Source organism: Pan troglodytes, chromosome 19 (genome assembly GCF_028858775.2).
Source record: "Pan troglodytes isolate AG18354 chromosome 19, NHGRI_mPanTro3-v2.0_pri, whole genome shotgun sequence".
Lineage (NCBI taxonomy): Eukaryota > Metazoa > Chordata > Mammalia > Primates > Hominidae > Pan > Pan troglodytes.
Genome location: NC_072417.2, coordinates 58,856,273 through 58,877,712, shown reverse-complemented (window position 1 = coordinate 58,877,712; position 21,440 = coordinate 58,856,273). Strand labels below are relative to the sequence as shown.

At 41.3% G+C, this 21,440-nt stretch overlaps 1 protein-coding gene across 5 annotated transcripts in view; it reads left to right on the top strand.

The window, feature by feature from the left end:
• Positions 1–21,440, top strand: part of DNAH9 (dynein axonemal heavy chain 9) — a 377,141-nt gene that overhangs the window by 218,644 nt on the left and 137,057 nt on the right. For 3 of the 5 annotated variants that reach the window (XM_063799007.1, XM_016932363.4, XM_063799008.1), the window contains 3 exons: positions 9,369–9,511; positions 9,887–10,048; positions 10,250–10,483. The exons of 1 other annotated variant lie outside the window; for it this stretch is intronic. In XM_063799007.1, coding sequence (XP_063655077.1) covers positions 9,369–9,511; positions 9,887–10,048; positions 10,250–10,483 — 539 coding nt within the window. Of the gene's footprint in view, positions 1–9,368; positions 9,512–9,886; positions 10,049–10,249; positions 10,484–20,337; positions 20,620–21,440 lie in introns of those variants that run through there. One more of the 5 variants, XM_016932367.4, reaches the window with a different exon arrangement.

Genomic DNA, 21,440 nt, shown 5'->3' with positions numbered 1-21,440 from the left:
GCTCCCCAGGGTAAGAGCAGATGAACCACATATTTGAGTCACTTCCCTTGGCTGCTGGGGTCCTTGATAGGGGTCATGCAACTGCTGGTGAAACTGTGCATGAAATGTGAGTCCTTGCTGGATCTGAAAGGTTCATTACTTGCTATGTTCTTATTGACCTGCTATAATAATTCCTGAGGAATGTGCACTGATCATCAAACCCAGGCATTTAAGGAATTCTTACAAAACTTGTTCTCTTTTTGACCTTCACTTAAACTCAACTTCAGCAAGTCCCCACTCTAATTTAGAGGGAAAAAAAATCAGAATTATTCCCTGGCTTTCCAGGAAAACACCTCTTCCTCCAGCTTTCCAGCCTTCCAGAAGGCCCATTTTACTCTGGTGCCCCTGCCAGTTAGCACTAACCAGCTAAGAAAACCTAGTCAGCTCCAAGTGTGATGTTTCTTCCGCCCCTAGCTATGACAGATTTTGTATTTTATTTTATTTTGGAATCCTATGTTAGGATTTTCCTTTTGCTTTCCAAAAGGCTGAATTGTTTTATTCAAAATTATAATTCATTTTCCTGTCCCAGGCTAGATGACTTTCTATGTATTCATATATTCAATAATCATTTACTAAGTGTGCATGCTCAGTCAGTAGGTACTGTGCTCAAAGATGAATAACATGTAACCTCTGTGCAGTCTCATGGAAGAGTTTATAACCAATGGGGTCCCTCTCTTCTAAAGTCATATTCTTCTTTATCTCTAAACCAAACTGTTCTTTTTATATATCTGTGGGCCAAATCTCCTCTTAGGATCTAGAACATAAAAAGATCCACCTCATATTCTAGGTGCTTTAGGATTAGAGCTAGGGTTGACATGTTAGTGTTCAACACACATCCTATGAGAATGCAGAGCCCGGAAGTGTTTATAACAGACTTGGCATTGGATTGTTCTCCTCTGGTGGCCGTCTGGAACTGGACTTCCTGAGGAGCCATCTATGCTGTTAAATAAATTGAATTCTGGCCCAGTTTCCCTAGAAAGAAAAAAAAACAACAATAAAGTTGGGGCAAAAAAGCAACCATCAAGCATGCACTGATCCTCTAAGACATACTTAGTGGACTCATTAGATCTGCTCACCGGCTGTGCCCTCAAACCACAGACAGTGGAACTTTAAACCAGGACCGGTTTGGTTCTCCAGCTGCAAAACAGAAACTCCCAAAGAGCAATGCAAAAAGAAGCATGAGCAATCAGACTTTTCTTTTCCTTTTGTGGTAATAAACTGGTTTTTTTTTTTCTTGTGGAACTGAAGTCCTATACAAGTTACTCAAGAGACTTTGTGTTCTGGGGATTCCCTACATTGCTAACCTCTCCCTTACTACCTATGTCCAAGAGATAATCTATTGCCACCAATTTTCCCCTTATCTATTTCTGAATCCGTATCTTCTCTATCCTCACTACCACTGGTTTTGCCTTCTTTTGCCTTGACAAATGCTAACACTCCTTAACTTATCTCTCTACTTCCCATGCTATCCCCACTCCAATCCATTCTCCTCACTCCTTGCAAAAGGGTCTATCTCAACTATAATTCCTGGCCAGGAGCAGTGGCTTACACCTGTAATCCCAGCACTTTGGGAGGCCAAGACGGGTGGGTCACTTGAGCCCCAGAGTTCAAGGCCAACCTGGGCAACACGGCAAAACCTTATCTCTATGAAAAGTACAAAGAGTATCGGGGCTTGATGGAGCGCACCTCAGGTCCCAGCAACTCGGGAGGCTAAGGTGGGAAGATCGCTTGTGCCCAGGAGCTTGAGGCTGCAATGAGTTGTGATTGTGCCATTGCAATCCAGCCTGGGTGACAGAGCAAGACCATGTCTCCAAAAAAAGAAAAAAGAAAACAAACAAACAAAAACACTGTAATTTTTTTATTAGTTCCCAACTGGTTGCAGAATGAACTCCAAGCTTCTTTGTCCTGTTTCCTTCCTTCCTTGCTAGTCTCACTTCCCATCTTGTGATCTAGTGATTCCTAATTCCTTAAGGTAACACACTGTGCTACTTGCTGACATCCGTAATTGCTTATGCTGTTCCTTTTGAACCTCATGCCCTTCTTTGTCTGGATTAACTTCTACCCACAGTAGAAGACTTACCTTAGGCGTTCCCTCTCTAGAAAATCTAGAGACAGATCCACTGTCACTCTTAGGAATGAGTTTCCCCATATTCCTACAGCACTCGATAGCTGCACGTACCACCACTGTATTGAAACGAGATCGTAAATTTATGAAAGGGAGAGACCATTGTGTTTGCTGTTGATTAATTTACGTTATTAAACAATCCAGAAATACAAAAAAAAGAAGGATTAAATGGCTAATTCTCAGTTTAGGAAATACAGCAACACTGATATATACCTATTACTCTGTGCAGAGTCTTGTTTTTCATCGTTTATACAGTCAGCTCTTAATACATCTCCCAGCCCATAATTGACATTTAGGAGGTACTTCTTTAAGTAAAGTAAGTAACAGCATGAGAATGACGTGCCATTAAATACTACTATTGGACATGTGCTTTGGAAAGTTTTCCAGCAGTGAAGACAAAGGGACAGAGTACTGAAATAGCCACCACACTCACTTGCTTTTTCTCCTTTAAGAATAGGGAATTTTTTTTTTTAAACTATCAGGTCTAGATAGGGTCAAAGTCCTTACATCAGTGTGAAGTTGAGAATCTAGCCCTTAGCTTCACCCTTTTTATCACCAAAGTCCAACTAACTAAACCACGTTAAATTATCAGGATCTCTTTCCTGAAAAGCAGCTGTGGCCTTTAAGGAGTCCCATACTAACATACAGAAGATGGCAGAAGATGGTGAATAGTCTGGCTTCCAAACTATTAGAATATTTCAATACTATTTCTAACTCCAAGTACTGCATGAAGCCTGAAAGTACTTGGAGTTACAAATAGTGTTTCCCAACTTTCGGTGAAACCTTGTATCTACTACAAATACAAAAAATTAGCCGGGTGTGGTGTCAGGCACCTGTAGTCCCAGCTACTCTGGAGGCTGAGGCAGGAGAATGGCGTGAACCCAGGAGGCGGAGCTTGCAGTGAGCTGAGATCGCGCCACTGCATTCCAGCCTGGGCGACAGAGCGAGCCGTCTCAAAAAAAATAAAAATAAAAATAAATAATGTTTCCGAACTTTAGGTCTCAGGAGGAAACTTCTCAAATATTTAAATAGCCTCTCCCCCTGTTCACATCACAAAATCACATCTGGCAGTTCAGTTTCCTGCTTCCAGCATGACTACCTACATCACAAAACAAGTGACGAGAATATTGTCAAGAAGGAATTATAGGAACAAATGTGAAAATGCAAATTTTGTTCCCTATTCAGAGGTGTTTATCTCCAGATATTCCATCCAATGGTCTTCTTCTTAAAGGTTCTAGGGATCTTGGATCTTGTGACAAATACCACCATCATTTGATCACGGAAAATGTCTCTAAGTGGCCCAGGTGCTTTCAACGTCTTGGAATTAAGAGTATTAATAAACCAGGGTCATCAAGTTTTTTCTATAAAGTGTCAGGAAGTGAACATTTTAGGTTTTGCAGATCATACAGTCTCTGTCACAAATACTCAGCTCTGTCCTTGTAGGGCAAAAATAGCCATAGATAATACCTAATGATCATGGCTATGGCCAATTAAATCTTATTTATGAACAATAAAATTTGAACTTCACATAATTTCCACATTCCATTAAATATTATTATTTAAACTTTCAACACATGCTAAATATTTTATTTTCTTAGCGGTTTTCCTTCACTCCTATTTTTATCAGAAGAGGCTGAAATGAGTCATTCTATTAGTAAGATCTTGATTTTGACAAATTATAGTACAGGAATTTTATATGCATGTCATTAACTATCTCAAAGAATAGAAATTAAATAAGTTGGTACAATTAAGAGAAAACAGTAAATGATCACTTTCATGATAATTCATTTTTTTATTTCAACCTTTTAAATGATAAAAGCTAATTAGTATGAAACTCTTAGTAGACTCCTAATTGGTTTAGTGCTATCAAACCATGAAGTCCATAATTTGCTGGAAAGTTGGCATGAGTTTCCTCCAGATACAGTAGTTCAAGAAAGTGCAGCAGCTTCAATGACTGATACAATCACAATTACTCACACTCTGATTATTACTGATCATTTGCCAGACCACTCACTTTGAGGACCTCACCAAAGTCCATAAGAAAGTGGGATAGGCCGGGCGTGGTGGCTCACGCCTATAATCCCAGCACTTTGGGAGGCCGAGGCAGGCGGATCACAAGGTCAGGAGATCGAGACCATCCTGGCTAATATGGTGAAACCCCGTCTGTACTAAAAATACAAAAATTAGCTGGGCATGGTGGTGTGCACCTGTAGTCCCAGCTACTTGGGAGGCTGATGCAGGAGAATCGCTTGAACCTGGGAGGCAGAGGTTGCAGTGAGCCAAGATCATGCCACTGCACTCCAGCCTGGTGACAGAGCAAGACTCCGTATTTTAAAAAAAAAAGAAGAGAAAAGAAAGTGGGATATAAGATGGCCCCAATGACTTCTTTCATCGCTAACATTCCTATGATGCTAACATTTCTGTCAGTTACAGAAGAAGGTAAAAGCATGTGTGAACAGCTTTTAAAAAAAATTTTACAAAAGCATCCTGTTGGTGAAAAACAACTTTAAAGAAGAGCTTGTATATGATTCCAGTCCCAGATAACTTCAACAGCTACCTAAAGACTTGTTCTAGAAATGGGAAAATTTTGTTTTTCTGATACCCATTGCTTTTCTGGAGTGAACCACATTCACCTTTACATCATATCCATTGTTTTCAACTTTTTAGCTATAGTGTTTCGTTCATTCTTACCTCCCTCAGTCTCATCTTTTTCATTGAGAAAACTGATGTCATTTAGTTTAGGCCTCACAGCTACTTTATACATCATAGTCTGTCTCCATTATTATTATTATTATTATTATTATTATTTGCAGTTTTCTCTTTTCCTCCATTATTACCATTCCTCCTTTCCAAGGTCAACTTTTCATCTGAGCTAGGAGCCCGCCCCTAGTTCCTAATTCAGAATTTTATTCTGTTCCATCTTTTCTTTCAATTTCTGACTCTCCCTCTTCTCTGATTTCAAACATAGCCCATTATCTCCATCCTGAACGTTTTTTAATTAACTTTCTTTGACTTGAAGTGACAGCCAAGCAATAATCCTAGAACCTTCCCCAGACAAAATTCTCAAAAGAATAAAATTTATGGTTTTCACATTTTCCCTTTGTGCTTTTCTATATTTCCTTGTGAAACAATTTGGACATGACTAAAAGCAATAAAACAAACACTTGTGTAATTATGAATAATGATGCAAAATGGAAAATGTTGTTGTGCATCTGCAAGGGTTTCTTTCCAACAGGTGCCCAATACCTAGATTACTAGTTTGTCTAATGTGTACATTTTGGCTTTACCAAAAAGTGCCAGATTGCTCTCCATAGTACTCATACAGTTTGTCTCTGGCCAGTAGTGCTTGAACACCTGTTTCTGTCTAACCTTACCAATATTTGGCTTAGCTGACGTATTAATTTTTGCCAGTGAGAATGAAATTAAATCCTATTATTTTCTTTTCCCTTTTCACTGGTGACACTGAGCATCTTTTCAAGTGTTTATTGGCTCTTACTGCTTCTCTTCTTTTTTTTTTTTTTTTTTGTATTTTTGTGTTTTTTTGTTTTGTTTTGTTTTGTTTTTTGAGACGGAGTTTCGCTCTTGTTGCCCAAGCTGGAGTGCAATGGCGTGATCTTGGCTCACTGCAACCTCCGCCTCCTGGGTTCAAGTGATTCTCCTGCTTCAGCCTCCTGAGTAGCTGGGATTACAGGCAAGTGCCACCATGCCCGGCTAATTTTTTGTATTTTTAGTATAGACGAGTTTTCTCCATGTTGGTCAGGCTGGTCTCAAACTCCCGACCTCAGGTGATCCACCCGCCTCGGCCTCCCAAAGTGCTGGGATTACAGGCGTAAGCCACCGTGCCTGGTCTTCCTGCTTCTCTTCTATGTGTTGCCTATTTATACAGTTTGCACTCTGGATCTTGTGCTTTTTGTCTTTTTCTTATGAATTTCAGACATTCTTTACATATTAGATTGTTTGTTCATTATATGGACTGTAAATATCTTTTGGAAGTCTGTATCTGACTTTTGTTGTGCCAATTTAGTTTTAATATTGTAATAGTCCTTTTTTCTGTGCTTTTTGTACTCTGTTTCACAAATGTTGTTTTATCGCAATGCCATAAAAATAATTGCCTGTGTTTTATTTTTTAATTATCATTGTTTTACTTTTCATATGTATGTCTTTATTTGCCTGAAAATTATTTTTATATAGTGATCTAATTATATTTTTTATCAATATTGAATTATCTTAACATAACTTATTAATTAGTCCAGGCCTTGTCTGCCTCCTGATTTTTTTTTTTTTTTTTTTTTTTTTTTTTTTTTTTTTTTGAGACAAAGTCTTGCTCTGAAGCGCAGGCTGGAGTGCAGTGGCACAATCTCGGCTCACTGCAACCTCCACCTCCTGGGTTCAAGCGATTCTTCTGTCTCAGCCTTCTGAATAGCTGAGACTACAGGTGCACACCACCATGCCCAGCTAATTTTTGTATTTTTAGTAGAGATGGGGTTTCACCATATTGGCCAAGCAGGTCTCGAACTCCTGACCTCGTGATCCGCCTGCCTTGGCCTCCCAAAGTCCCTGCCTCCTGATTTTTAATATCAATTTCCTGTTTATATCTGGATCCATTTCTAGGTGTTTTACTCATTGTTCTATTTATTCACCCCAGTGTCAATTTCACATTGTTTTAACTAAGATAGCTTCATAAGGAGACTTGATTTCCGGTGGAACAAATCACTCTTTCTGGTTCTTTCTCAACATTGCCATTTTTCATTCTTTGCTTTTCCATAAAAATTTTAGGAAATATTTGTCAGAATTAAGAAAGAAACCCATTTGATTTCTTATTGAAACTGCATTTTTGGGAAAGCGGTGATACCTCATCATCCCTCCATGAACTCAATATTTCTCTTCCTGTATTTATGGTTTCATTTATTCCTTTCAATAGTATGCTATAGTTTTCACATGAAGATCTGGCACGTACCTTTATATATTTATTACTTACCTGCTTTATGAGGGAGTTTTTGGTGTTTTAATTGATAACTTTTCTATTAACAATTTGTTTTTGCTGGAGTACGGAATGTGATTTAATTTCCAGTATTAATTTTCTATCCAACAAGCTTGTTGTCAAATGCTCTTATGAGTTCTGGTTGTTTACGTGAATATTCTCTTAGATTTTCTACGTAGAAAATTAGGTTTTGAACAATAATAGTTTTATTACACCCTTAACTATCCTTAAACATTTTATTTTTTTCTTAATTTTTTGCACTGTTTGGGGCCTCCTATATAATGATAACTAGAAAACAAAATAGCAATCTTTTTTGTCATATTCTTGATTTGAAAGAGAATATTTTAGTATTTTACTATTAGGTATGTTTGCTGTGGGTTTGGGGGTGATATCTATTATTAAAGAGAAATCTCATTTATTCCTAGTTTGCTAACAGTCTTTAGAAACCTTATGCATCCATTTCAATGTCATATTGTTTTACTTCATTAATCAATTAATGTAGTAAATTATTTTCATAGTTTTTTTTCTAGTATTTATCCTTGCATTTCCGGGACAGGGTTTACACTTGGTCATCATATACTAATTTATACATATTTAGTTGGGATTTTTAAAATTGTTATTCATCAGGGAGATTGAGCATTTAATTTTACTTTCACATATTGTCTCATTAATACAGTGTTTTCATTTAACTTTCAGATTTTTGCCAATCTGATAAAAAAAAATAAGGTGTAGTTTTAATATACATTTTCATTAAGAGTAAGATTGACTGTCCTTGTTCATTAACCTCATTTCTACAAACAAAAAGTAACTAAGCATAGTTTTGATATACATTTCTGTTCTTATGAGTGAGGTGAAGCATCTATTAATATATTCAACAGAAATTTTTATTTCCTTCACCATGAACTTTCTTTTCCTATCCTTCACCCCATCTATCTATTGAATTATTGATTTTTTTCTTTATTTGTAGAGAATTTCTTTACATACTAAGATTAACCACTTTACTATAATCTGAGTTAACATATTTTCTTAGTTTGTTCTTTGTATTTTGCTATCATTGCTATACTTTGCCTGTGATATTTTCATCATGAAATATTTTTATTTTTATGCAGTCAAATTTGTCAATTTTATGAACTCATGAAATTTATTTTTCTTTTAACATAGGTTGATTCAGATAGAGTTAGAAAATCCTTCCCCACTCAGAGATTATTTCCCCTATTTTTTCTCTTATTTTCCTGCGTTTTTAATAGTTAAATCATTGATTCAGTTGGCATTTACTTTAGTGTGCTGTATAAGATCAAGATCTGGCCAGGCGCAGTGGCTCATGCCTATAATCCCAGCACATTGGGAGGCTGAGGCAGGTGGATCACCTGAGGTCGGGAGTTCGAGACCAAGCCTGACTAACATGGTGAAATTCTATCTCTACTAAAAATACAAAAAAAATTAGCTGGGCATGGTGGCGCATGCCTGTAATCCCAGCTACTCAGGAGGCTGAGGCAGGAGAATCACTTGAACCTGCGAGGTGGAGGTTGCAGTGAGCCAAGATCACACCACTGCACTCCAGTCTGGGCAACAGGAGCAAAACTCTATCTCAAAAAAAAAAAAAAAAAAAAGTCAACATCTAGCCATAATTTTTTCAGATCCCAGTTTTCCTAATGCAGTACCATCTATTGAAGTTAATCTTTTCCCGGTTGATTTAAGGCGTCCTGCTTATCATATACTAAATTCCATGAAGCCATTCTGCTTTCTCCCCTTTTTCTCTCATAAACAGTGATAGCTTCCTCTTGTTAAATATATGGACCTATCTGTATGTTTGTTATGGCCCTTTTTGCCGGGGGTCTTATAGCTATTTTGGATCCTATTAGCCATGTTTCCTGCTAAATATTAAACTCCTGGAGGGCACAATACAAAAACGGCAAAAAATACAGTAGATAGGAAACAAATGCTTTGAGCAAAAGAAGAAAAGACTGTTGAAGGCTCTTGTGTTACCAACTGTCTACCCCAGGACAAGAGGGTACCCTACACTCTGTTCCAATCATTAACATACTCGTTCTTCTGCCCTGGGTTTGGAGTAGACATGGTGTCTGTCCAGCTTCACCAGCAAGAGAGTTGGTACATGGCCTAAAAACCACTGACCTGTGTCCTAAGGTAGGATAACTTCCCATGTCTGATTGCATCATTTAACGAGATGCCAAGGCTGCCTATCTGTGCTCCATTTTTTCCCAGGGGAGATCCCAGATCTCTACTCTGATGATGAAGTTGAAAACATCATAAGCAATGTGAGGAATGAAGTCAAGAGCCAGGGTCTGGTTGACAACAGAGAGAACTGTTGGAAGTTCTTTATAGATCGGATCCGGCGACAGCTGAAGGTAAAGAGCATTTACTGACAGGGGCAGGCAGAGACCCGAGATGATTCATGGGAGCTTCCACTGATATTTCAGGCACAACTGTCCTTATTGATTATCTAGAGTAGGTGGTGAGTGTGCGGCACCCTTCTCAGCCTGAGCACAGTTGCCAGGACACCCTTCTCATCTGCTTTAAGGGCAGCAGCATCCCTTGTGGATCACGCAGTCCCAGCATTTTTGATCTCTTGGCTGGTGAGGCTGGCTAGCATTTACAGATATTGTCTCTGTTGGATGTGCTTCCCAATCTTCTGGGAGCTAGAGAACGCAAGGCCATATCTGCGTCTCCGTGACTATTTCTCTGATGCCTTCCTGGTTCTCCCCACCCTTCTGACTTCTCAGGTGACTCTCTGTTTCTCCCCTGTGGGGAACAAGCTAAGAGTCCGCAGCAGGAAGTTCCCAGCCATTGTGAACTGCACAGCCATCCACTGGTTCCACGAGTGGCCTCAGCAAGCACTGGAGTCTGTCAGCCTCCGCTTCTTGCAGAACACAGAGGGCATTGAGGTGAGAGAGAAAAGGAGACACTCCTAAAAGTCCTTCCCAGATGAGGGTACAATGAATTCCCTGTCCAGGATGTTAGGGTTAAAGATCAAGCTGGAAGCATGAGTTTCCACATGGTGGAGGAATGGCTGGGGTGAGGGGTGAGCAGTTGCCTCCAATCTTCAACACAAGATAATCTTTTCATTTGTTGCTCTTTGGTTTTAGCCCACAGTAAAGCAGTCGATTAGCAAATTCATGGCCTTTGTCCACACAAGTGTCAACCAAACATCCCAGTCTTATCTGAGCAATGAACAGCGCTACAACTATACAACTCCCAAGTCCTTTCTGGAGTTCATCAGACTCTACCAGAGCTTGTTGCACAGGCACAGAAAAGAGCTCAAGTGCAAGACAGAGCGCTTAGAGAACGGGCTGCTGAAGCTGCATAGCACCTCTGCCCAGGTGAGCAATGTCCCGCTCCTTCCACCTGCAGGGGACTTGGAGGGAGCTGAAGCAGCCCTTTCCAGTGAACTGGAGGGATCACAATCAAGATCTGAAAAATATGTATGGTTTTCCAGAGACTCCCATGTCATCAGTATCTATTATGTTCTCATGTGTTGCTTTCATCCCTTTGGCTTTTTTCTCTACATTGTAGGAGAGCTTTTCAAGTTTATCCTTGTCCGTAGTAACAGTATCCTCACCATCAGAAACAGTACCAAAAGTTCAGGCTGAGTTCCCCAGCAGAAGTGCATATGCCCCGCTCAGGTCTGATCCATCCGCTCTCATTGATGCTGGAATCCCCTGAAGCACCTCTTCCCTCTTCCTCTTTGCAATTTCTTCGTTTTCCTCTCCAATTCACTTCCCTTCCATCCTCAAAACCAAAAGAAATGAATGGTGAAAGGAAATGGGGAATGGCTGCAGGGTTATACTATTTTTGTTTGTTTTGTCTTACTCTGTTATTTGTCAAAGAGCCATTGGAACCTCAATTTTTCAAAAAGCCCTGTCTCATTTCATGCATCTCTAAGTAGTCATCTATCTCTATCTGAGTAGTTGGCCATGGAAAGAAGGCCCCTGTCGGCCGGGCACGGTGGCTCACGCCTGTAATCCCAGCACTGTGGGAGGCCGAGGCTGGTGGATCACGAGGTCAGGAGATCGAGACCATCCTGGCCAACATGGTGAAACCCCATCTCTACTAAAAATACAAAAATTAGCTGGGCATGGTGGCGGGTGCCTGTAGTCCCAGCCACTCAGGAGGCTGAGGCAGGAAAATCACTTGAACCCAGGTGGCGGAGATTGCAGTGAGCCGAGACTGCGCCACTGCCCTCCAGCCTGGGTGATAGAGTGAGACTCCATCTCAAAAAAAAAAAAAAAGAAAGAATAAAAGAAAGAAAGAAATCCCCTGTCATCCTGTCTTTGTTATGTTTTTCTGTTTACTTCTCCAAATGGAACAGGTTTATTTCAGTCAATTTGCTCATCTTCCCTTGGGAGTTGGGGCCAACTCTTGCAGCTGCTTCGCCTCTGCTCACGCCCATCAAATACTGCCTCTTTGATGACCCCTTTCTATTTTCTCTTCTCCAGCAGCAGAGCCAGCCTCTCATTAAGGTGGTGAAATTTCATGAATTTGCACAATTAAACTAAAATTGTGATCCACCTAATTCTTGGACATCATGTGTTCCTGTAGTTATCTGAGCCTTTCATTTTGCCTTTGGAATTGTTCTATTGAACTTTCTCCTTTTGACTTGTCCTTTTGCCCCTCTTCAATTTCTTGATTCAGAAGTATTAAATGTACCTAAAGGATTTAAGTTCATTTAGTGGGATGCAGTGAGCCCTCGCAATCTATACACATAGATTTTCTTCTGCTCAGGAAGTGGTCCTTCTGTGACATGATTTCACTCGTCAGATCTGGTCTCTCCTCTGGGAGCAATAGTCAGTTGGATGGGGTCCCCGTGCCCCGTATCTATTATGTTCTCATGTGTTGCTTTCATCCCGTTGGCTTTTTTCTCTACATTGTAGGAGAGCTTTTCAAGTTTACCCTCACCAATACTAATTTAATAGTGTGTAATATTGCTTCTTCTTCTTAGGCTTGCAATAAAGACTTTAATTATGCCATTGAATTTTTAATTTCCTAACAACCCTTTCGCATTTTATCCTTTTCTTTTTTCGATGCATCCTATTACTATTTTATTTTGGCCTGTTTTTCTGCTACAGTTTCACAGAAACTGTCCTACTGATAATTCCAAACAGGTTCCTCCATGTTTTTTCTAGGTCTGGTAATGGATCGTTTTCAGTACTGTCTTCTCCTTCTCCTTCTCCTTCTCCTCCTCCTTCTCCTCTTCCTCCTCCTCCTCCCCCTCCTTCTTCTTTTTCCATGCTATTCCATTCTTTGCTCTGTGGTTTTATATAGACCTTTTTTTTTTCTTTATTTACCTTCAGGCAACATGAGATCACTTCAAACTCAACGTTTGCCAACAAATGGCATGTGCAAATTATCTGTGATACCCCTGTCTTTCCCTTTGTATGATGACGAAAACCTCTTCTTAGGATTCCAGTTCAGGGCATCGTAAGCTACACAGATCCCAGTCTAGGTCCTAGGAGTTTATCTTTGCTATAGAAAGGTAACATCTTTTCTCCTGATCACCTTCAGTTTGTTTCAATCTCTGAATCTGTAGCAAACAGCATAGAATACAATCTCAGAATGCAGTACTGCCAGATTTTTAAAAACATCTTCCACCTCCCCATTGTGCTTCCTCTCCTCACCGCCTACCATGCCCTCACAACATTTTCCACCAGCCCTGTTCTCCCTCCTATCTATTTATCCTCTGGGAATTGCTGGCCCATCTGTTTGAAGAATGGTTGCCAGGAAGTAAGGGATAGGAAAAATACTTTGATCCTCTCATGGAGCAGAACCCAGTATTCTATTTTATACAGAGCCTGGGTCTTTGAGCAGAGACTGAAGAAAGCACGGTTTCTGTGTTACTGTTGTAGGTGATCTCTATTTAACAAGGAGATGCCTGGCTATACCATTAGGTGACTGCAGCTCTAGCTGCACATAGTGGAGAATCCTCCCAAGTCCTGATCTTGCCAGGAGCCAGCACAGGTTCTTGTCTTTGCCACACAAAAGAATTTGAAAGCAAGACCAAAGTGATAGTACGGAAGATTTATGCACACACTCAAGAGAGGAATGCAGGCATGCTAAAAAGAACAAGCCACGCCCAATGTGGTCAGAGCTCACATACTATATGGAAAACCATAATGAAAGCACAAAATATTCTATAATGAGGGAAGAGGTTTTCTAGGAAATAGGTAGGCAATTCCCAGAATCAGGACTTTTCTTGACTAAATATGGTTAATCTGGAACTATCATGGTGTCAGGTGCATGATGGGAGTGGGAGGGTTCCCCATGGAAATTTTATGGTAATAGGACATAATGAAGCCAAGGATTGACAGCTGGTCAGGTTTTTGGCCATCTTGGATTTAACCAGTTTCAGCTGGTTTCTTCTTTGTTACATTCTTATCTGTGCCTAAAGAAGGATGTGTGCAATCTGTCTTTATTGTTAAGCCTGTTGTAACAGTTGCTTCCTACTAGGGGGTGGGTCCTTGTGCTAACCTGTTTGGCCTCATTTGCATTGCTTTTAGTCACCTGCAAGTAATCAAGCCGATTCCCTGCTAACTGCCTGCCTCATTGGCATCAGATTCAGTATCGGAGACCACCACCAATGACCTTCTTAGGTTATATTCTCTACTTCAATGAATGATGCTTCTGCTATCCAATTCCCTAGGCCGGAAGCTGGGTGGGTAATTTTAGACTCTTCCCTTTCCTCAGTTCCCACATTTAAAAATTACTAAGTTCTGTATGTTTTCTTTTTCTTGTTTTTTTTTTTTTTTTTTTTTTTTGAGGCGGAGTCTTGCTCTGTCGCACAGGCTGGAGTGCAGTGGCGCGATCTCGGCTCACTGCAAGCTCTGCCTCCCGGGTTCACACCATTCTCCTGCCTCACTCCCAAGTAGCTGGGACTACAGGTGCCTGCCACCATGCCTGGCTAATTTTTTTTTTTTTGTATGTTTAGTGGAGACGGGGTTTCACCATGTTAGGCAGGATGGTCTTGATCTCCTGACCTCATGATCCGCCCGCCTCGGCGTCCCAAAGTGCTGGGATTACAAGTGTGAGCCACTGCACCCGGCCAGTTCTGTATGTTTTCTAAATATCTCTCAATTCTGTCCTCTTGTTGAGTCCCTACTTTCTTTCTTTTTTTTTTTTTTTTTTTTTTTTGAGACAGAGTCTGGCTGTGTTGCCCAGGCTGGAGTACAGTGGTGCAATCTTGGCTCACTGCAACCTCCACCCCCCAGGTTCAAGTGATTCTCCTGCCTCAGCCTCCTTCCTGAGTAGCTGGGACTACAGGCACCCGCCACCGTGCCCAGCTAATTTTTGTATTTTTAGTAGAGATGGGGTTTCACCATGTTGGCCAGGATTGTCTCAATCTCTTAACCTCAAGTGATCCACCCATCTTGGCCTCCCAAGGTGTTGGGATTACAGGCGTGAGCCACCATGCCCAGCTGAGTCCCTACTTTCAACATTTGATTTAGACACTTCTTACCTGGATGATTTCAACAAACTGAACTCTCAATCCAGCATCACCCACTACCTCTTGCATCACCCACTATGTGAGGCCATTCTTGCATTGCTATAAAATACCCGAGGCTGGGTAATTTATAAAGAAAAGAGGTTTAATTGGCTCACAGTTCTGCTGGCTGTACAGGACGCATTGCACTGGCATCTGCATGGCTTCTGGGAAAGCCTCAGGGAGCTTTTACTGATAGGGGAAGGCGAAGGAGGACCAAGTATCTCACATGGTGAGAATGTGAGTAAGACCAAGAGTTGGGGAGGAGGTGCCACACACCTTTAAATGACCACATCTCACAAGAACTCACTAACTCTCACAAGTGCAGTACCAAGGGGATGGTGCTAAGCCATTCATGAGACATATACCTCTATGTTTCAGTCACCTCCCGCCAGGCCCCACCTCCAACATTTGACAATTTGACATGAAATTTCTCAGGGATGTATATTCAAACTATATTACCCACACAGGCCAAAGTCCTTGGGATCATCCTTGGTTCTTATTTATTTTTTTTTTTTCTTGAGATGGAACTTCACTCTCTCACCAAGGCTGGTGTGCAATGGCACAATCTCGGCTCACCGCAACCTCCGCCTCCCAGGCTCAAGTGATTCTCCTGCCTCAGCCTCCCAAGTAGCTGGGATTACAGGCATGCACTACCACACCTGGCTAATTTTTTGTATTTTTAGTAGAGATGGGGTTTCATCATATTGGTCAGGCTGGTCTCGAACTCCTGACCTCAGGTGATCCACATCCTTGGTTCTTTTTACTCTCCTCTTACTTTCACACCTACACCCAAACCATGAGAAGATCACTATTGGCTCTGACTTCAAAATACACCCAGAATCCCACCACATCTCACTCCTTTCAAGGCGCTACTGCTGAGTCACGGATATCTTTTACCTTCATAGCCACAAGACCCTTCTAACTAGTTTATTTGCTTCTACTCTTGCCCCTCTGTAGTCTATTCTCAGCTGAGCAGCCAGAGTGGTCAATTTAGATAAATCAGAGGCTGGGTGCGGTGGCTCACACCTGTAATCCCAGCACTTTGGAAGTCTGAGGCGGGTGGATCACCTGAGGTCAGGAGTTCAAGACCAACCTGGCCAACATGGTAAAACCTTGTCTCCACAAAAATATAAAAAATAGCCAGGCATGGTGGCATGAGCCTGTAATCCCAGCTACTCGGGAGGCTTAAGCAGGAGAATTGCTCGAACCTGGGAGGTGGAGGTTGCAGTGAGCTGAGATCGCACCATTGCACTCCAGCCTGGGCAACAAGAGTGAAACTCCATCTCAAAAAAAAAAAAAAAATAGTGCCCGAACAGAGTGGGCACTCATTAAATATTTGTTGAATGAATAAATTACTGAATGAATAACATTCTGTTTCCCAGATGGTATGCTGGTAGCACACTAGACCAGCACTACCCTTGCATATTTCTGCATCCTTTTCTTCCTCGGTTCTACCACACTGTACCCTAGAGTCCAACAGTACTCTTGCAGCGCCCCCAAAACTCTACAACTGGTTCACATCTCTGTATCTTTACATGTACCCCCACCTTGTCATCACTTCCGAGACTTGAACAATTTGTTCCCCACTGCTCCAGAAGCCCTTTCTAAACTCTGAGCAGTTATGCATTCCCTTCTCTCTGGTTCCATCCTTGAATTATGTCTCCACTCCTGAATATATCAAGCTATACTGCTATTAATCCTTCAAGGGCAGGGACCAGGATTCATTTTTCTTTTAGCATCAGGAACTGACACATGGCAAGCACTCTACAAATGGGTGAATAAATGGATAGGTGAATAGATGAAGGGTGGAGAGGCAAATTAACACTGAACAATCCCAACATCACCTGCGAGCTCAGAGTGGGGGTGGAGGATAATTCTCGGCAATACTGTGCACATGGTATTCATTCCATAAACACTTGGAAATGGTTATAATAATGATTCTTCTAGTAAAAATGGTATCTATGGTTCTTAACTCTGTAATAAACTCTTAATCTGCAGTTGTTCGGTATAAAAAGACTGAAGTATACCATCAAAATAGTGGTAGAAGGCTAAGGACTTGAGTTATTTTGTATTGGTATCCTACCGCTTGATTATGAGAGGTTTTGATGCTAGTAATCTGGCGGGAGGAGGCTAAATGAACGTTATAGCCTTAGCTCAGATAAAAGACAAATCTATTTAGCAATGATAATTGTGTTAGAAGTAGGAATGATAATTGTAGTAATGACGAAAATTAACAATTATATTGTAAAGTTCACAAACTTATTTATTGACTTATTTGCTTATTTATTTATTTATTTTTGAGACTGAGTCTCACTCTGTCACCCAGGCTGGAGTGCAGTGGCCTGATCTTGGCTCACTGCAACCTCTGCCTCCCAGGTTCAAACGATTCTCATGCCTCAGCCTCTGAAGTAGCTGGAACTACAGGCGCGTGCCACCATGCCCAGCTAATTTTTGTATTTTTAGTAGAGATGGGGGTCTCGCCATGCCGGCCAGGCTGGTCTCAAACTCTTGGCCTCAGGTGATCCTCCCGTCTGGGCCTTCCAAAGTGCTGGGATTACAGGCATGAGCCACCACACCTGGTCAAAGTTCATAAACTTTAGACTTATAATTTCATTATTAGAGCTGATCATAAATGTAACTTTATTTTTCTATAGCTGAATTCAACATGGCTCTGGATCCATCTTATTCATTTAAGAGTAGAAAGCTCTTAATATTAATCTTGCATTGCATTGTGACATAGTCACATCAAGTTAAAAACTTAGTCTTTGGACGGTAGTCAGTTCAGAGTTAAAAGTCTCCCACAGGGCTGTTTCCCTCTGGAGGGACTTTTCCTCCTCTTCTCTGTGGTGGACTTGGGTTTCCAAAGGCAGCTGACAAAACATCCTGGTGAACTCCTCCAGTTCTCACTGGCTCTGGTGGCCAGTGCTGGTCCTACCGGATCTTTAGGTGGCATCTTCTGTTTCTGCATCAATGTCAGCTGAAGTCTCACAGCTGGTGTCATTGCTTCCTTTCTCTTGGCATTGCCAGGTCCCCCTTTCTTGAGTTAGGTTTCACTTGTCCCTCGTTGGCACTGCTCACATGCCACTGTCCTCCCAGCACCTACATTTAACTCAGGTGTAGTCATGAGGAAGAGAGGGTTGTTGGATTGAAGAAATGTTTATAAAAGACCTCAAGGCCATTGCCAACTGCCTGCATATAGGACTTAATCCACACATCTGTCAATCTGGAAACTTAAATTCAGTTTATCTTGGGGTTTTCAAATAGTCTCAGGTAATCAAACTTACCTGAAGTTGACAGTTTCATAATTCGTGATGATGTACTAGGATTCTTTTGGTTGTAACTGAAAAATTCTAACTCAAATTCATTTAGTGAGAAAAAACTAAAAATGAAAGGAAGGGAAGATGGGAAGGGACAGGAGGGAAAATAGAGAGAGGAAAGAGAAAATCTTGAGATTACATGATGTCGTTATCAAGACGTTTTTGATGGCAACCAATGAAAATCGAACTGAAGTTGGTTTAGGAAAAACAACAAAATAAAATAAATGAATTCGTTCGTATAACTGAAAAGTCAAAGATAGGGCTTAATTTGAACAGGGCTGGAGCTAGAGACTTGCATGATATTCTGTACATCTTGGTTTTCCCACAGCTGAAGAATCTCTGTGACTTGGATACTCTCGTTGGCCAAGGCAGGATCAAATGACAGCTGGAATAAGCCCCACTGAAACTATAAGGATTTGGAAGGGAGAGTTCTCCAAAGGAAACTTAAACTAAGTTACCAGAATAAAGGTGAACATTTATTAGGCAGGCAGACATTACAGGCATAGGTAGGACACATCTGTATCTAAAAGGTAAGCTTCCTTGAAATTCAAATTCATATCAGAAAGAGTTGGATGACTATATGGACACAGCATAAGCAGGAAAATATCTCTAAGCTTCTGTTTTAGTCCAGTTTATGTTGCTATGAAGGAATACCTAAGGCTGGGCAATTTATAAAGAAAAGAGGTTTATTTGGCTCACAGTTCTGCAGGCATACACAAAGCATGGCACCAATGTCTGCATCTGATGAAGGCCTCAAGCTGCTTCTTTTCATGGTGGAAGGGAAAGTGGAGCTGATGTGTGCAGATATCACATGGCAAGAGAGGAGGCAAAAGAGAGAGGGGAGGGAGATGCCAGGCTTCTAAAAAATAACCAGCTCTCAAGGGAACTAATAAAGTGAGAACTCACTCACCCACCCCCACAGGAAGGGCATTTATCTCTTCATGATGGACCCGCCCCCATGACACAAATATCTTCCACTTGTCCCCACCTCCAACATAGGGGATCAATTTTCAACATGAGGTTTGGAGGGTCAAATATCCAAACTATAACAGTCTCCAGCCCTCAGTGTAGTATTTATTGCTGCTGGTTGCCCTGGGCTTCTTCTCCTTCTTTGGCAACCAGTGATGCTATCCCATCTTTCCCCAAATCCTAGAGCTGCCTGAAGAAAGAAAGTTCTCCCCCACAGGAAATGCGGGGAAAACACTCCTTTTCATTTTTTCTAGTTCCTTCTCAGTTTTATGCCCAAGCTGACTGGAGCACTGCAGAAACATCATGACTGCTCTCTTTAGCATCATGTGCCTGGTTCTTGAAGAAGGGAGGGTCACCCACCACCACTGCATTGTCATCCCACTCAGTCAGCACCATTTACCGCCATGATCCCCATCACCCACCACCACTGTATTGTCACCCCATTCAGTCAGCACCATTTACTACCATGGTCCCGATTCAGGGGACCAGCAGGGCTGAGGAAAAGGGTCTCTTCTGTGTTTATGGCATGCTCCCTCTCAACCTTCCCATCCAAGTGTGGGTGTGTCTAAATAAGGAGACCTCCAAAGTGTAGCTGGGATGTTTTAAATAAGGGAGAAGAGAAAGATGTAAAGTAACCATTTCAACTTCCCATTCTATTGCAGAAAAGCCATAAAATGGACCTGAGTTATGCCCCTTGTGAAGCTTGGTTGGGGGAGCCCTAATTCTGACTGATGGGACCCTCCTGTCACTCCATGTCATGGTTTAAGAGCTGTGAAGCTCCTATTCACAGTGCTGGTGGTTATTTACCTTGGGCCTGAGGTCATAAGCCATATCTGCAATCAACAAAACAAAACAACAACCAAAAAAAAAGCCACTTCAATTTTCTCAAATCTCCCAAGATTTAAAAAGGAACAAAAAGTTACTGGTGTGTTTGCTGACTGGAGTGATTATGCCGCTCAATCATTTTGATTTACAATTGCATCTTTGTCCCTGTAGAAATATCTCTCTGCAGCTGAACAACAGGAGATGGAAATGGATTAACCTTCCAACTTGTGAATATAAGACAAGTTCTAGGGAGCAGGCCTCCGTTTGAGGTTAACACAAAGTCTCCCGTTTCAATGAATACACAAAATTAAAGAGCATTCTCTTTTTTCCCTTTCCTTTTCTTTTCTTTTGATCTGCCATGAAAAGGGAATTATCAACAGCGTCTAAGCCTCAGTTTTATTTTTCCCCTTCTGCATTTTGCATCATAAAGCACTGGAATCTGTTTGACGTGTTCCAGGAGCTCTGAAGTAACCTTTGGTTGTTGCGTGAAATAGACTGCAGAAAAATGAGAGGCAAGAGGCCATTCTGGAATGTAAAGTTTATGGGCCATATTGCAAATACAAATAGCTTCTTTACTTTCTAGAAATAAATAGGTCCGTGTCTTTCGTTTGCATCTGAAAAGGCCATTACACTAGGCCAGTGACTCTCAAACTTAGACGGGCATCAGAGTCACCGTTAAAACAGATTGCCACCCCCAGAATTTCTGATTCAGTACATCTGGATTAGAACTTGAGAGTTTGCATTTCTAACAAGTTTCTAGGTGATGCTGATGCTGCTGTTCCAGGGATCACATCACTCTGCTGATCTGAAAGTAGATAGAAAACCATCCTTCTCTCCCAGCTCATGAGCAGAATGGAAGTTTTCTCAGGTGCTGATATTCCCATCACTTTATTACTGCCTCCAGGTGTCGTGTAACTTCAGAGGCTGGGCTGGATGGGAAATTCAGCTGGCCTGGGCCACTGGGATTCTTACTGTTCAACTTTAATCTGGCCATCTATTTCTAGTAAGGACTGTGTAAATAAATGGAGACCAATCACATGAGAACAATCAAAGGCTATTTATTCAGAGCTTGCTCTAGCAAGAAAGTCAGCCACCATCACTTGTGCTTAGCCACTCAAAGGCAGGCAGAAAAGTGAAAAAACTTTATAGTAAAAAGAGGGAAGGCTTCCAGTGTGCCCTGCGGTAGGCGGGCTCACTGGAAGTCTGATGTTCTATGTGATTGGTTAGGGGAGCATGTTTGGCTTTCTCTGGTTGGTCCACAGTTGGAAGCAGGGATAAAAATTAAGGAAATTGTTTATTGTTAATCAAGTCCTGGCCATTTGGAGCCACTTGCTGTAGGGGTTTTTGTTTGTCTTCCTGGAATATTACTAGAGATAGAAGTCCGACTTCCTACAAGTCTGACTTAGCAAGCTGGCTTCCTGGGCTGGTTATTGTAGAAAAGGGGTTGGTTCCTAAGCAGGTTGCTTCAGATTATGGATCAGAGGTCAGTTTTTATATATGTTCTATCATTGTCCACTTGGACATTCAGTCTTTCAGGATTCACAGTAGACATTCCCTTTTTGTATCTTGTTAAATCTTTGGCACACTCCACACTGGCCACTTTTAATTAAATTATGACTGATCTTTATTAAGGGCCTACTATATGAAAAGTATTATGTTAAGTACATGAAGCTTTATAAGCAATAGCTA